The sequence below is a fragment of the Rissa tridactyla genome, chromosome 6 (assembly GCF_028500815.1).
Source record: "Rissa tridactyla isolate bRisTri1 chromosome 6, bRisTri1.patW.cur.20221130, whole genome shotgun sequence".
NCBI lineage: Eukaryota > Metazoa > Chordata > Aves > Charadriiformes > Laridae > Rissa > Rissa tridactyla.
The window spans coordinates 40999588-41015395 of record NC_071471.1 but is presented as its reverse complement, the minus strand read 5'-3'; the positions used below and the strand labels follow the sequence as shown (position 1 = coordinate 41015395).

General features: G+C 43.4%; 1 protein-coding gene across 1 annotated transcript in view; it reads left to right on the top strand.

Moving 5' to 3' along the window:
• The first annotated feature begins 5699 nt into the window (after nucleotides 1-5699).
• BICC1 (BicC family RNA binding protein 1) overlaps nucleotides 5700-15808 on the top strand; it is a 113626-nt gene continuing 103517 nt past the window's right edge. The window contains exon 1 of the mRNA XM_054205597.1: nucleotides 5700-6071. Within this exon, the coding sequence (XP_054061572.1) occupies nucleotides 5870-6071 (202 nt within the window). The 5' untranslated portion in view covers nucleotides 5700-5869. The remainder of the gene's footprint in view (nucleotides 6072-15808) is intronic.

Sequence of the window (15808 nt, the reverse complement as noted above, 5' to 3'; positions counted from 1 at the left end):
ACAAATTAGGCAATAACAATATATTCCTTCGAATTGGTAATATTTAAATCTCTCTTTACAGTTGATTTCTAATTAGATTTAGAGTGTGAATTTATTACTTTGCTTCTGAGAGCCATGAGAGACAGGTTGCACTCTTGCCAGAAATTGCCACTGCAATTTCCAAGAGTGAAAATTCCTGGATTTCTGAGTCTCGTACATTTGTTTCTAATTCTCCTAATGTTTCAGCAAAGAGAAGGTTCACAAAGTCCATCTGTTGAAAAGTCTTCCAGAGATTAAGATGTTTAACACTGCACGGCTGTAATAAATAACAGTGTATATATAAGGTTATACAGCACATTGAATGTTACCAAATGTTAACACCTTGCGTGTGATCAGTAAGACTTTTAAGCCTAGACTTTTTTAGATCCTCTGGTTTTCTGTCAGGTTCACCAAAGCCGTATTTATTCTCCTGCTCATTCTCACAGCCATTAATGGCTTTCTTTAAAATTCTTTAGTGATGATTGAGGTACCAGAAAACTAGAAAAGGTCAAATATATTGACTCTTTAAAACAGGCAGGAAAGTAACCAAGAAATTTTAGCCTAGTCAGTTTAACTTCAGCTCCCGGAAACATTCTGGGGAAAAAAAGTATCACACAAATTGGAACAGGTAACTAACTTAAGAAGATGATCTATACACAGCCAGTATAGATGTGACAAGAATAAATCCTATCAGACTAATGTGCTGCTATAATAGACCAGGGATGTCTGCAGACAGGGGAGTAGCAGCAGAGGCCATACTTCGGGGCTGGAGTAGGGTTTAAACCCTGTTTCCTGTAACATTCCCATAAAGTATAGCAAAAATTGTCAGTCGATGACATAAAAATGGGTGAATAAGCATCTCCACACAAGAGCAGTACCATTGTTTCACTGTCAAAATGGAAAGATGCATTAAATAGGGTTGTGATACTCCATTCTGGGCCCATATCTGTTCCGTGTTTCATTGATGATCCAGGTGAGGAACTGAAAGTATGCTTCTTAAAGGCATAAAAAATAAAACTGCAAAAGTACAGAATTAGTACAAATAGACTTTAAAAAATCAGGAAAACGGTCTTTAAGAAAAACAGGATGAAATTCAGTAGGGGCAAGACCAGGAGACCATGCTGAGCAAGAGTAATCAAGACCACAAATACACAATGAGGAACCATTAGTTAGACAGTAGTTTTTCAGAAAAGGACTTAGGGATTACAGTATGTCAACGCAAGCCAGTAATGTCATGCCATGGAGACAGGATAAGCACGACACAGAGATGAATGAGCAGGAGTACAGCTTGTGAGACACCTGATAAGATCGTGCAGTTCTGTTCAGCACTGGTAAGGTCTCAGCTGGGGTACTCTCTCCGGTTTTATGCTTTGTATTTAAGGAAGGATGTAGACTACTGTGAAAAGAGTTTGCTGCAGAGCAACAAGAAACACGACCTCTGAGAATGGGCTGAAAGACTTAGGAGTGACCAGCTAAATGAAAAGAACACTTTAGGACTGATCAATGCTTGATAAAAGCCTTCACAAGCATCGAAGGTTGATATAAAATAAAAATAATCTGTTCACCGTGTCCATGGTGGGCAGGACAAGAATTAAAGGCTTTAAGTTGCAGCAAGAATAATTCAGGTTACTTATTAAGGGGAAAAAGTACTTCTTGATGGTAAGTGAAGCACAGGAATTTCCTGGAGAGGTCATGGAGACCTCATCATTAGAAATTGTAAAGAAGTGGATAAACAAGTATTTGTCAGGAACGAACTCAGCATAGTTAGGAGATGAACTAGATGGCCTTTTTGAGATCTCTTTCCATCTTTTTTTATGGTTCAATGATTCAGTATAACTAAGAAGATGTTTCAGAATTTCTCTGCTTTTATGGCTAGAAAAAGGATTCATCTTGGGAATTTCTAGGAGTGGAAAAGTTTTTATAACAGCTGTGGAGGACCTTTTATTTATTTGCTTGTGGAGGACCTTTTATTTATTTGCTGGTGTGCCTCAAGTGCATGGTACTTTAGTACACAGTAGGTCACACTCTATTATTCTGAGAAATTGGAGTTAATGGGGCCTACTTGGGAAAAGTAGACTACATTATGAAAGTCAAAATATGACGGGCTTTTCTGCAAAATAAAAGAATGCAATAAATAATGCCTTTCAAAGCACCCCCGGCATTAATTTTAACCAGTAATAAACTTCTCCTAAACAACTAAACCCAAATTTAGCATTCTCCCTAGAAAAACACTTCTAGATACCACAGATCACATTTAAAGATTCTGTGTCCCTCCTTCTCTTTTCCCACCCTCAATTTGTAGCTTTCTGAGATGGTCTTTTAGTGCATGGCTCCCACCTCAAAAAAAATATAGATGACAGCACTTTGCTTCATAATGGTGTTATGAAGTAAATAAATCTGAGAATAATAAATAAATGCAAGCTCTGGAATACAGACTGTGCTGTGTTAATGATAAGTGACATTGCATCACTCTTCCATTGATAGATAACCTCTACATCTTGCGCTTACGGAGTGAAGCAATACATCAGCTTCATGCTTTGGCAGCAGCCCTAAGGCAGACCTGAAGCCATTTAATGCTGCTCTCTGATTAGTGACTGTCATTTCTCATCCGCAGGCCCAAGGGCAGACCCACTTTCTTCACAGGAGAGATCCTATACCGCTCTCAATTTGTGGGGTTTACATAGTCCCAAAGAGATGTGACTTATTACAGCAGATCAACCAATTCATCAATCTCCTTTAAAATCATAGGATCTACTTCAGCCCAACAAATATTATACAATAGACTTTGCATATAGCCTGAGTGTGAGAATAAAACGCTTCCGTTCAGTTTCGCTTTTTCTGAGATTTGCAGATATTATGTGTGTGTGAGGTGAGGAAAAGAGACCGGGATGAAAAAAGAGAGACAGAATGTAGCAAAATAGACATGGTATGCCAAAATGAGAAAGATCCTGTTATTCTTTTCTCTGATCAAGCTACTGGCCACAGAAAAATGGCCAACATAAATTGTATATGCCAAAGTCAACTTCAGCTGATGTTCATACTAGCCATTTGATCTTTTATCTGCCAACTTCCACCCATTTTCCCCAATTGTATCCACATTTAATATTATTTTAGTCATTAAAAATGTGGTTTTCTACTTAGTTCAAGTTTTCTGCGTAACAGACGTTTTATTCTTCCACTGCAATATACTGGAGAAATAAAATGCCATTCATGCAACAGAAGCGATACTCTACTGAATATATACTACCAATAACTCCTAATCACTAAAGCTGTTTCTTTTTTTGACCATTTATATGGATTTAAATAGGAAATCAGAGAGTTTACTTCTTATTTTTAGTCTAAAACCACACCATGAAAGGGTTATTTTCAGTGATTAAAAACTAAACTGTGTACATCATTATTTTTTAAGAGATCTTTGAATTATAATATTGTTTACAGGCTTGCTGAAAAACAACAACCGCTGAGTTCGGCCCTAGCTAATTGAGAAAGAAAGCTTCTGTGGCTATATTGGAGGAACTGATAAAACGCAAGGAAAGGGACCTCCTACTCTGAGAATCTCTGACTATAAATCTTGCTAGTTTATGAGTGGAAAATACCCAAATAATTGTTTTGCTCAGAGGTGCTAAGCACCTGTAGCTGCTGTGGACTGTAATTGGTGCTGTCGACACTCATAACTTCTGAACATTTGGATTGTGTAACTCAGCCGTCCTGACATCTAGAAGACAGACAACTCCAGGTGGTGCTGATCTGGGGCGAGGCAGCAGACTTTGCTGAATTTCAGGTTGTTTTGATACGGACAACGTTCACTTGCCCATCTGAAAAAAAGAAAAAAAAAAAGTGGTTGATAACTGTAAACTTCTCAACTGGGAAGAAAAAGGCTTTCAGTCTTTCCTCAGACTGCCCTATAGACCTGAAGTATTGCCACGCTACAAGCAAACTATTGAGAGAAATGGAGATTGCTGTGTTTTCATGACATATATTCATATTTTGTTCTATTGTTTTTTACTTTAGCCATTTTATTTCTCACGGTCATGAGAAGTACCAGGATCTTGTGAGGAGTGCCTGCAAACCCCTGGCTAGCATCCACAGAGGCTGAGACCACCAAGAGACTTAAAGACGACTGAATACTAGATGTTTCCTCAAAGAGTGCCTCCCTCCGTGCACACAATGTTCGGTAGAAATGAAACCATGGGTGTTGCAGAATTCACACTGTCATGGCGCTAAGTGGGAAACACGTAAAGATGTAATAAGCCAGAACATGAACCTCTGTAAAAACGACTGCACGTTGCAACTGGGCACAGCACAGTTCCCATCTACCTGGAGTACCAGCGCAACTCCTGACGAATTTTAACATGGTCCTTTCAAGTTGATGTTGACTGTGAGGCGAGTCCACCACCACCTAAGTCAGCTGTGATTTCTGTATGGCTTTCCAGCATGCGCACAGCAACTTGGTTTGGCCATCATAAATACACGGATGCTCTAATGCTGGAGAACACAGAGGACAGAGAGCACTGGGGGTGAGCTGTGATGCTCCCAGGGTGGGATACCTCGAGGGATTCCAGACACGGCGCTGACGGAGAACCTTGTAGCTGACGGCTTTTTCACCAGAAAACACTGATTCATCGAAACAGAAAGCTTTTGTTGGAATGCGTGATGTGCAGCATAACTTTTTTGGTCAGAAAGGACTTCTCAGATTCAGGAGAAGAGTTGGCTGGCACTGCAGAGACCCAAAGTGAGATGGGTGTGTGCGCCTTGCCCTCCCCTACCCGATTTGGGCAGCGATCGGCCTCCCAGGCAGCATGTCCGGCCCCAGGAACAGGGAAAAGCCACAGCCGCAACTGGGCCAGCGTGGCTTTACGGGCCACTAGTGCATTCTTTGGGGCTTAAACCGTTTGTAAAGTGAAACAAACTGGTAAAATCTGGCACTGGGATGCTGGGTGCGGATGAACGCCACGCACCCGCCGCCGGGAAGGTGAGGGATGCCAAGGAACCCGGTTCCCTGCGGTGCCGGGCAGCAGCACCAGGCACTTGGCCTTCCCTGAGGCTTCCTACAGACCAACGGCCGAGCCACAGCCAGGGCCCTGCCTCCTCGCCGTGAGGAGATCCGGCCGCCACGCCGAGACAGCGGCGTTCCCGGCACACGCCTGCAAAACCATGTCTCGCCCGTTTCTCCTGGGCACACAGGCACGTCTCGGGGCGATCGTTTTTAGGCTGGGGGGGGGTGTCCTTTTTCCAGGCCCCCCACCCGGCCCGTCGTGCGCTTCACCCGGCCCCGCGCGATCGCCGCCCGCCCTCCCTCAGGCGGCGGAGGCGGGACGGGGGAAGGGGCGGCGGGCAGCGCGGCACCCCTCACCTCACGGCGCGGCCTGCCCCGAGCGGGGATCGCCCTCCGGGGCGGACGGGGCGGCCACAGAGCCCCGCTGACGGGGACCCCGGCCCTGAGGCTGAGGCGGTGCCGTTGGGGGGCGGCACCTCCCCTCCCCCGGCCCGGCCCTCCCCTCCCTCCTCCCGCCGCGCCGCGCCGCCGCCCCCTGCTCCCGGGCCGCGGCCGGGGATATCCCCGGCCCCTCCCCGGCGGGCCGGCGGCGGCCCAATGGAGGCGGAGATGCTGTGCGGGCTGCGGGCGGGCTGGGGGCGCCGCCGAGCCGCGGACGCCACCGCCGGCCCGGGGACGCGCACACTCGGCAGGGAGCCGGAGGCAGAGGCGGGCGCAGGCGGCGGCGCCGGGGCCGGGACTCTGGCAGGCGGCGGCTGGGATGAGCCGGGGGGGCGGCTGTGGGGGCAGATAGCGTCCCGCGGGGAGGCGGCCGAGTGGGGCTCGGAGCGGCGGCGGGGTCCGCCCGGCAGCGCCATGGCGGCTCAGTGTGACCCGCTGAGCGGGTACCTGCAGCAGCCCCTCTCCGACCCGGGCTCTAACAGCGAGCGCAGCACCGACTCGCCCGTGCCCGGCTCCGAGGAGGACTCGTCCGGCCCGCCGCGGCCCCTGCACAGCCCTGAGTGGGGCGAGGAGCGATTCCGGGTGGACAGGAAGAAACTGGAGGCCATGCTCCAAGGTGAGGGCGGGGAGAGGCGGCGGCGGTCCCCGGGGGGCGCGGGGCGGCGGCGGTGGCGGCCCGGGAGGGGAGGGGGCCACGTCGCCGGCCCGGCGGGGAAGGGGAAGGCAGGACATGGCGGGCTGGGCCGGGGACCCTCCTGTCAGCCCCTCCGGCGCCGCAGAGGGGCGGCCGGGGGCTGGCCAAGGGCTTGGGTCCGGCGAGAGCCCCGCCGGCCGGTCCTGGGCGCCGTCGCGGCCTCCCCCGGCGGGGCTGCGGGGGGAGGAGGCTCCATGTTACCCGCCGGGAGTGGGTGGCGGGGGCACCCCTGGGCCGTCAGAGGCGGCTCTGGGCCGGGCGGCCCCCGGCGTCGCGGGTGGTGTCGGCGGCCGGCCCCACCGGGGCTCCTCCCGCACCGGGAGGCTGTGGCGCTGAAGGTCGAGGTCTCTCAGAAATCCCGCTCGAAAAACATGGTATCCCTGCTGTGGCGGGGCCGTTCAGGCTCTGGGCTTTCGAGGAACAGCCGTGTCGCGGGGAGGGAGCCTCCGCAGCCGGGTGTCCCGGCCGGAGGAGCGGGGACGGCGCCGGCGGAGCTGACAGCGGCGGCCGCTGCCTCAGGACCTGCGCTGCCTTTGGCTCCGCTTTCTTTTTTTTTTTTTCCTTTTTTCCTAACTTAAGTCTACATATTTTGTCCCGGTATGTTTTGAATTATCTCGCTCTCAGTGGAAGTTACGTAGGCAGTTTTTGACAAAATAGCGTAAGAGTAACACTTGCTGGTTTTGTTGCTGAAGAGCAGATAAATAGATTTAAACCGGTTGAGGATGTTGTGGAGTGGGGCGATTCCCCTGGGCTGTTCCCTGCTGTCTGCTCTGAAGAGCCCATGAGAACGGAGGTGAGTTTCAGGTCTTACACGGACAAATCTTAGAGCATGTTTGCATCAACAAGGAAAGAGGATGGTGGTTTCGAGAAACTTACTCTTTCCACTGGGACTACTGTTTTGTAAACACTTAATGTTACACTTACCATGTTAACGCCTGTATTTTACCTGCAGTTTCAAAACAAATAAACCCCTGACAAATATTTCGCTATAGTCCATGTGGTGTGTCAGAGGGAAAGCGTTTCATTGCTTTATTGGAAGCTGTAGGTGCTCACTGCCTGACCATCTCCTGCCTGAGCACCTGCCTCCACCAGCAATGGGAGGCTGTGGGAGCTACCAGAGGGACGGGAGCGGGTGAGTTGGTTTGGTCACTGAAGAGCTGCGGTTTGACTTGGTGACTACAATGATTGGAATTTTTCTAATTGAGATTCTCTCTCCCTGGGGGTGAGTTAATCTTTAATCGGTTAATACTTTAGTGCTAGTAGAAAAATCTCATTATGTAATGCAGTAAAGAGAAAGGAATTCAGAGGAACAGAAATCTCACAAACAGCAACAACTGTTTACGAAGATGTGCTCATCAAAAGTGTCTTAAAACCAAAAACACATGGGTATTGAGAAGAAAAAGTATTTCTGTGTATGAAGTGGTAGGAAAAAGGATCAAAACTTACAAAGTGCTTTAAGAAGACTGAAGGTTGCCCTAAAATTTTCCTCTAGTAGCAAAATAAATTTCCATTATCTCATCCCCCACACAGCCTTTCCCTCTACTGCCTGAGGTAGTAAGCATGCGAGGGTAAACAAAGCTCCTAAGCAGAATCCAAATACTGCATAGGTTGTGTCATCCAGTAGTAACCAGTGTCAAAATGTGAGATCTTTTTTTAGCTTGCTTCTTTTTAAAGTTTTTTTTTTCTTATAAGAGTGTAGTAAAAAGTGTTTGATTGATAGAGTACAGGGAGTAAATGCTGCTTGCTTTTTGATGAGACGTTCCTGTGTGTCCAGTCTAGAATACGAATGCTTCAGGTGATGGTTTGAGGAGTTTTTGCATCATATAGTTATCCTTTTTCTGAAGAAAAGTACCTGTTGGACTGGGTAATGAGTGATTTTGTGTGAAAATCTAAACTTTCTGACTTACTGATAATGAAAACCTGCTTATTAGGAAGCATGAGGCAAGCATAATCATTCTTTCTGTCAGAAAACTGTGAACTATTTGTTAAAAATTATCGCTTTCATTCAGTTTCCTCTCTGTACTTTACAAGTTTTCATCTCATCTCTTGACTTCCTACCACCAGGGTGTCACAAAGCATCATGAAGCCAGTTTTGTAACTGGTACCCATAAATTCGGAGTCAGTTATACTGCTGATCACGAGCTAAAGTTGATTTTATTTTTTAACCTCTTCTCCCCCTCCCCCCCTTTTTTTTGTGGTCATCTTTTGGGATTGGAAACTTTGACTCCCCCTAGTAGGAAAGGAACATTGAAAAGGAAGTAGTGTGCCATCTCCAGCAACTAACTTGGGTTAGACAATTCCTAGGGTCGTGTTTCCTATGGCTTCTAATACTAGGTCCCTCACTGTAAGTTCTTAAAACATGCAAAAAATGGAAGGGGAACATCTTTGTAGTCTAAGTGGTGATGACCGGATTTCCAATTTCCAAAAGTTATCAATTTTTTTGCCTTTTTTTTTTTAAACTCAAGCTGGTGTAAATAGAACTTCTTGTTCGTCTTAAATGCTTAAAGGCTCTTCTTTTGCTTTTACCAGCTGCTAGAGATCATGTTTACAGTTGTGAAAGTTACTTCTTAAATGATTTAAAAACTTATGATTTCTTGTAGTGTTCATCATAGCTTTCTTATATTATGGGAAAGTAAGAGCCATAAAGCCAAGTGAAAACTTGGCTTTAAAGCCAAGTTTGAAACAGCATCTGTTGAAGAAACCTGTCAGGAAATGTTCTCATTCTTGCTCGGGGATCCCTTATTTTTTTGCTGGTCAACATCTGTTGTTTACTGTACTAATGATGAAATGTGAAAAAAAAAAACCAAAACCAAAACAATCAAGGATAGAAAGAAGCTCAGTGTTTGGCTTGGTGCTTCTGTTACATTCTGTGATTGTGTTGCTGAATTTTATATGCATTTCTGACGTGGTTATTCTCATCTTTCCTGCACTTGATGTCTTGTGGTTAGTTTTTTGGGGGACAGCGTTGAGTTCAGCAGACTGTGTGGCCCTTGTGGGAGACTGGGGTACCCTCCTGTCACATGCAGAGTCCACCCCTGGAGTAAGTACTGTAGCAAGACACCGGGTACCTCTTTCAAAAAAAGAATCAATGTAGCCAGTTTGCTACCAGCTGTACCTGAAGCAGAAACCAAATCTGAATTGAGGTGTCAGAAAATATTGATAGATTTGAGTGCTACTGGTATTTTATTTTTTTTCCACTTTGAAAAAATTGTTTTAGCATTTTTGGTGTGTTGAAGTTTGGTTCTGAATAGCCTTAAGATAAATATGTCAAATAGAAGGGAGAGGGAGCTTTTCTGAGAGCTTTGCTTTTTCTGTTCGTAATGTCAGAAAATGCAAAAGCTGTGGTAAAAACCTTGGACATAAGAATAATATTTTCTTGTTGTGCCCAACTATGTTGTATGACTGTTTTATTACTTGCTTATAGATGAGCAGAATAATGTTCCATAAACAAGTCTCAGTCTTTGCAGTGGGATGTAAGCTATCTTATGCTGTGTGTCTTGCATCAGAGTTTGTTGGTGAACAGATCTCTAAACTTTTACTTTTTCCAGAAAGAAAAAATATTTTCTTTATTATTATTATTCTCTATTATTTTTGAATAAACTCATCAGCTATTCTTTTCAGCAGTGACAGAAGATGATATTTTGTAGTAGCCCTGTTAATTATAGCTGTTCCGCACTAAATTCTGGTGAACACTCAGGTGACTTGACACTGTGGAATGATTTAGTGAATGTTTGAGTGCCTGTTACCATAGCAGCTGAGTATTATTACAAAAATGCAAAACACTAAACTTAGAAAAGCTGTCCAGAAAGTATAATCTTAAGGGCTAATGTCATAACCATCAATAGACTTAGACAAGTTGTCCATGCACCTTAAAAAAAAAAAAACCACAACCACCACCGCCATCCAAAACAAAACCAACAAAAAACCCCAACACCACCTTTTTCTCTTGCATGGTGTGTTTTATTCTTGGATACAAACTGTTATGCTGGTCTTCTATTTCAGATAATCCTTTTTCTATGCCATGTTCTTCAACAGACATTGGGGGATTTGATGGGATCCATGTACAGCACATGCTTAAATACTTTGTGACTTTATAGTGCACCAACATACAACAGTATTTGGGTAAAAAAAACAAATCCACGTCATTGTTTTTAAGAAGAATCTGACTCTAGCGGTGGTGTGGGTGCCATATTACATATACCTCTTTCTTTAAAAAAACAGCTATGTGCCTGTTAGAATTCAGCTTTTCTCTGTTCTGTTTTGGGCTTTTTATGCATCATCTTTTGGTTTGGTGACTCTATTGAGTAATTTTTTATTTTGGAATCTAGAGACTTTATGGGTGGTTTTGCGTTTTGTTTTCTTTCATGAGGTAATTCAGCATTTGTCTTGGCTATTGATAAACAAAAACATGAAGAAAAGCATAGGCCTACATGCTCAGGAAGTTCTGAAGAGTACTCGTCACCTCAAGCACCCTGTTTGCTGTTGAGCTCATCTTCCAGAGCAGGTTGTGTTGATACGGAGTGGGGAATCTTGGAAAATAGTAGTGACCTGTGCTGACTGTCATTAGTGCCTTCATATGTTAACTGCAGTAAGTCTGAATTTATAGGAATCATGTCAGTCTTAATTTACATAATGTAGACTTAATTTCTAAAAATAATAAAGGATCACTTACTATTTTTCAGGCTGTAAGGATAAAAGTAATTCAAATTTAGTGTGAACAGTCAGTTCAAGCAGCTCATTTGACTGAGTACCTTTGTGTAGCTCTCCCTGCTGCCATTGCAGTGTTGGGTGAGCTTTCCCCCGTCCTGCTCCCTCAGTTTTGGTGCTCTTTGCCTGTCATGGGGAGTTAGAAAAATGCTTGATTAGTAATTTTTCACCAAAAGAAGCCCTGCTTTTCTTAGAGGGAAGTAAAATAAATACTTAGATAACTTTTTTGCACAATGTAATCCAGGTGAAACTTATTTACTGTAAATCTACTGAAAACCAGTTGTTAATTCCTTTGCCTAAAGGTCACCCTTGAGGCTGTTGCCTGATCCCAAGACTGTACTTATGCAATGCCTAGTTACGATGCCTGGATAACCAATTTATTTTGTTTGCTGATCCATCAGGTGAAACTTGCTGTATTTAAGCAAGTATATTTTCCCTACTTAATGTGTAACTATGTGGGAAAGCATCCTTTTAATACTTTTCTTAAACCTCTCTATTAGTTTGTTTCAACTACAGAGAATGGTAAATTGATGTAAGTGTGACAAGCAACGTTTGGAGGGGATGGGGGGGTAAGAAAAACACTTGTATTTGAATGTACTGAAGAAGATGGAGATGTTTTAGAAAACCTGGCCCTCTGCTGAGACGTTGCTACAAACAGTAGTTTTATTAGAAGCTAGATCCTAAAGACATGAATTAATAGGTTTTGAGCTAGTTAACTGCTTAATAGGCAATTGTAACTTAAATAGACTGGTCCTGACTCTGATGGCTTCTGTGTGGAGATGGCAAGCGCCGTGTTAAATTTATGTTGGGTTTTTATATTTAAATGGCTACGCAAGAATTGCTGCTTCTGGATTTTTTTGTATGTGTATGATGGTGGCAGAATTCTGTATAATAAAACAAAATGTACTGTGATCCTTCAAATAATTAGCGTACCTTGCTTGCAACTGAAGTTAAAAATACTCAGAGTGCTGTTGATTTATATTCCTGTTTAAAGTTCCCCGAGTCCCTGTTGGAGCTTTAAGAGATGTGACGTATGTCATTTCTTTGACCAGATTCTTAGTGAAATATTTTCTCACACTCTTTACTTTACTAGGTTCTAAACACAGTTTCTTTTCCTAGAGGAAGAAAATGTTTTTGCTTTTTTTTTTAAACTAAATTGTGAGATTTCTGTTGGTGGTTTTTATGATTTTTTTTGTTCCTTGAACTGTATCAGCATAACCTGGACAAGGACATAGTTGTGGGGAAACTGGAACTTTTCTAATAGCATTTACATTTGGTGTTTAACTTGCATGTAGCAGAAAGAAAATATTAAAGTTCTTTGTCAGGTTTTCAAATTCCCAAAATGCTGAATAGTCTATTTCTACAAAAATAAATATATGAAATGAATTTGTGTGACTTGTAGTATAAAAATGTTCTTGCATTCCAGTGTTAACAATTGTAATAATACCACTTTCTCAAGTTTCAGTGTTTTTTAAGTAGTACAACGGACTATCATGGTTTGGCATGAACTGCTAAGTTAAGTATTGCTGGCTTGCACATTCCTGTTGGTTATATTGTAATCTTTACCTCCATTGGAAAATATGTCCTATTTTGAGTACTTATTTCAGGCTCTTGGCTTTATGCCTGTCAAACAATGAAACATATTAGTTTCCTTTAATTTCAGACCTCTGTGTTGAAGAATTAATAGCTTTTTAAATTTAATTTTGTCACAGTAGTATCCCTTACTGTGAAGACTCAGTAGTGACTTTCATGAACTTTGAGCATAAAAACTAATATGACTACACATTAGTTGGAGTTCAGATAGCTTATTAATTGTGTGTAGCTGAGGGAATGAGGACTTGATTTAAGGATTTCTTCTTTAAGATGCTACCTGTTAATCAGTGGTAACTTTAAAAATAATTTTGACTTAAGCAACTAAAAGCATTCCTTGAATATATCTGGAACTTTTGTTCATTATCTATTTTTGTTTATGACTAGGCTTTCTTGTCTCTGCTTCAGATCAGTATGACTATTGCATGGGGCAATGTAACCCTTCATGCTTCAGGGCCTTTTATAGCTGATTTATGTAAAGATGTCTACAGTGATATCCTCTTTACTGGAAAAGGAATATGAAATTTAAACAAAAACAGTATTTCCTGTTAAAGGTTCATTGATATTGTGAGGGAAGGTTCATGAGTGACAGCAACCCTCTGACAGGGTGTGTGTGGAGCTATTGGAGTAACTGGAATCTTTATAGAGAACGGAGCTGTATCCTTTCTGCTGTTCTGTCTCTAGCTAATTGTCTGAGGAGTCTGGGTATTCAACAGGTTCTCTCATATTTATACATAACTGTAGTTTTTGGATACTGGGTGGGGTGATACAAGAAGAGATGGGTGTGATGGCTAGGGGGTTTAAAACAAGTGCAGAACAGAGATGACGCTAGGCATCTGAATGGATATGCCGCTTGCTTAGTGGCATAACTACATTCAATTCTGCTGCTGCAAACCATATTTCATGAGGAGAGGTTGATGGGCATGTAGCAACATTGGTCTGTCCTAGTCATTATCCTGGCTGTAGTGTAATAGAAACCAGGGCACAGAAATCGGGAAGGCATGCAGTAGGCATCTGCCTGCGGGATAGTTACAGGAGAAGCTCTCATGCCTTTTCTGGGAGATCCACTTGAGTGGGTACCTCCTTGCAGTGCCTGATGCTAATGTAGGCAGCATGGATATCAGAGAGGTGGAAGTGGAGGTCTGCATGCAGTCACAGGGCTATGATTCTGCTGAGGTTGGAGAGGTGTGGTGAGATAGCTCTTGGGATTGGAGTCCTTCCATGACTGGTTACAGGTTCTCCAGGATGCTGAGGAGGAGGTGTTGCCCTTTTATGTGAGAGAGCAGTGGGGTTCCATGGAGCTCTGCCTTGGGACAGATGATGAGCCAATGGATGACTAGTGCATGGGTCAGGATTATTGGGTAGACCAGTATGGGTGGTGTTATGGGTGTCTGGTACAGACCAACTGATTAGGAAGAAGCAGCAGATGAGGCCTTCTTCAGACAACTGGAAGAAGCCTCATGTGTGCAAGCCTCGGTCTCCATGGAGGACTCTAACCACCCTGCTGTCTACTGGAGGAACAAGCATCAGGGGCACAAGCAATGTAGAAGACTTCTGGAGTGCATTCATGACAACTTCCAAATGTAGGTGATCAAAAAGGCAACAACAGGAGGTGCTCTGCTGGACTTTGTACCCGCAAGCAAGGAAAACCTGGTCAGGGATGTGAAGATGGAAGGCAGCTGTTCAGAGGGACCTTGACAGGCTGGAGAAATTGGCCAACAGCAATGTGATGAAGTTCAACAAAAGGAAACATGAAGTGCAGCACCAGAGGAGGAGTTACCCCATCTACCGTCACAGGTTTGGGCCTGTCAGGCTGGAGAGCAGCATAGCAGAGAAGGACCTGAGGGTCATGATGGACAATCTGATCATGAGCAAGCCCACAGTGTGGCATTGTGACAAAGAAACCCTATAGCATTCTGGGTTGCATGAGAAAGAGTGTTGCCAGCAGGTTGAGGGTGGTGATCCTTGCTTGCTACTCATCCCTGGTGAGACACATCAGGAGTGCTGTGTCCAAACCTGGGTTCCCCAGTACAAGAGAGGCGTAGGCATACTGGAAGAAGCCCAAAAAAGGGCCACAAAGCTATTGAGGGACTGGAGCATCTGACATAGAGGCTGAGAAATCAGGGACTGTTTAGCTTTAATCTTGAGAAGAGACGATACAGGGAAGACTTTATTAATTTTGTATATGTGTGTAAGGGGGTATAAGCAGAGGGAGCCAGACTCTTCTCAGTGGTGCCCAGTGATGGGACAGAAGCAAAATTTCATTTTATGAATTTTCTCCTTTTTCTGAAAAGGAAACAATCCATAAAATCTGGAGACTTGTCAGTTTTGCAGTGTTCAGTGCTGAAGTGAGATCACTAATGTCTCTCTTTTGGAGAGCAAAGTAATCAAAGAATTCGTAACTACAAACCTTAATGTTAATTTTACATTTTAAATTTTTGAGTTAAAATACTAAATCTAATACTGGACTGTAATATTAGAGCATAATATTTATTAATATGTGTTGCGTAAGACTATAACTAAGCCATTTTAGGTAAATGTCTGATCAGATACCAGTATTAAAAATGGCACATTGCAGCCTGAACTGTACTCCAGGGTTGATAAAATTGTGACTGAGAATAGGGGTCAATTTGCCTTCCCCAGAGCAGTGAGAAACATTTGCTGGGGAAAAAAGTGGTCTGTAAATCCCACCTTTAAAAGTCCTGGTAGGATTTAAATATATTTTTTTTTTTTAAAACTTGAGTTATCTTATGCCTGATTATTGATGCTTTTTAGTGTCATATTGGTGAAACTTAACTTGCTACTGTTCCATCAGTATTTTATTTAGGTTGCCTTTGCATTTTTAATCTGTGTTTCTCTTGAATGGGTAGAAAATCACTAATAGCTTTAAAATTTTCATTCTTGTTCTATTTGTTTAATGTGATTAATGCTTTTCTTTAGACACTTACCACTTTATAATTTATGGTGGCTCCTAAATATAGGCTAATCATCATCTTGCAAGTCATTGTTTGCCATTTTACAGCATTTCCAATTTTTTTTGATGTGTGATATGCAGTTTCACAGGCTAGTTGCTGACCACTGGCTTCTTCCTGGGAACTGCTGATTCACAATGAACAGTGAAGATCAAAATGTTGGGGTAGCTGGCATCTTCCTCCTTATGCCTTCTTACTATTTTTATTTTGACCCTTGTATCATCTCTTGTGCCAAGGCTGCATCCTGTCTTATTTCCTTAAATATTTATATATTGATGAAAAAATAAGGAAATATTTTGGATAGCCTGTGTTAAGTGTTGGTGTAGCCAGGGCTTTAAATAAGTGGCACTGAGAACAAGGGACAATGCCCAGCACACTTCCCGTGTCATT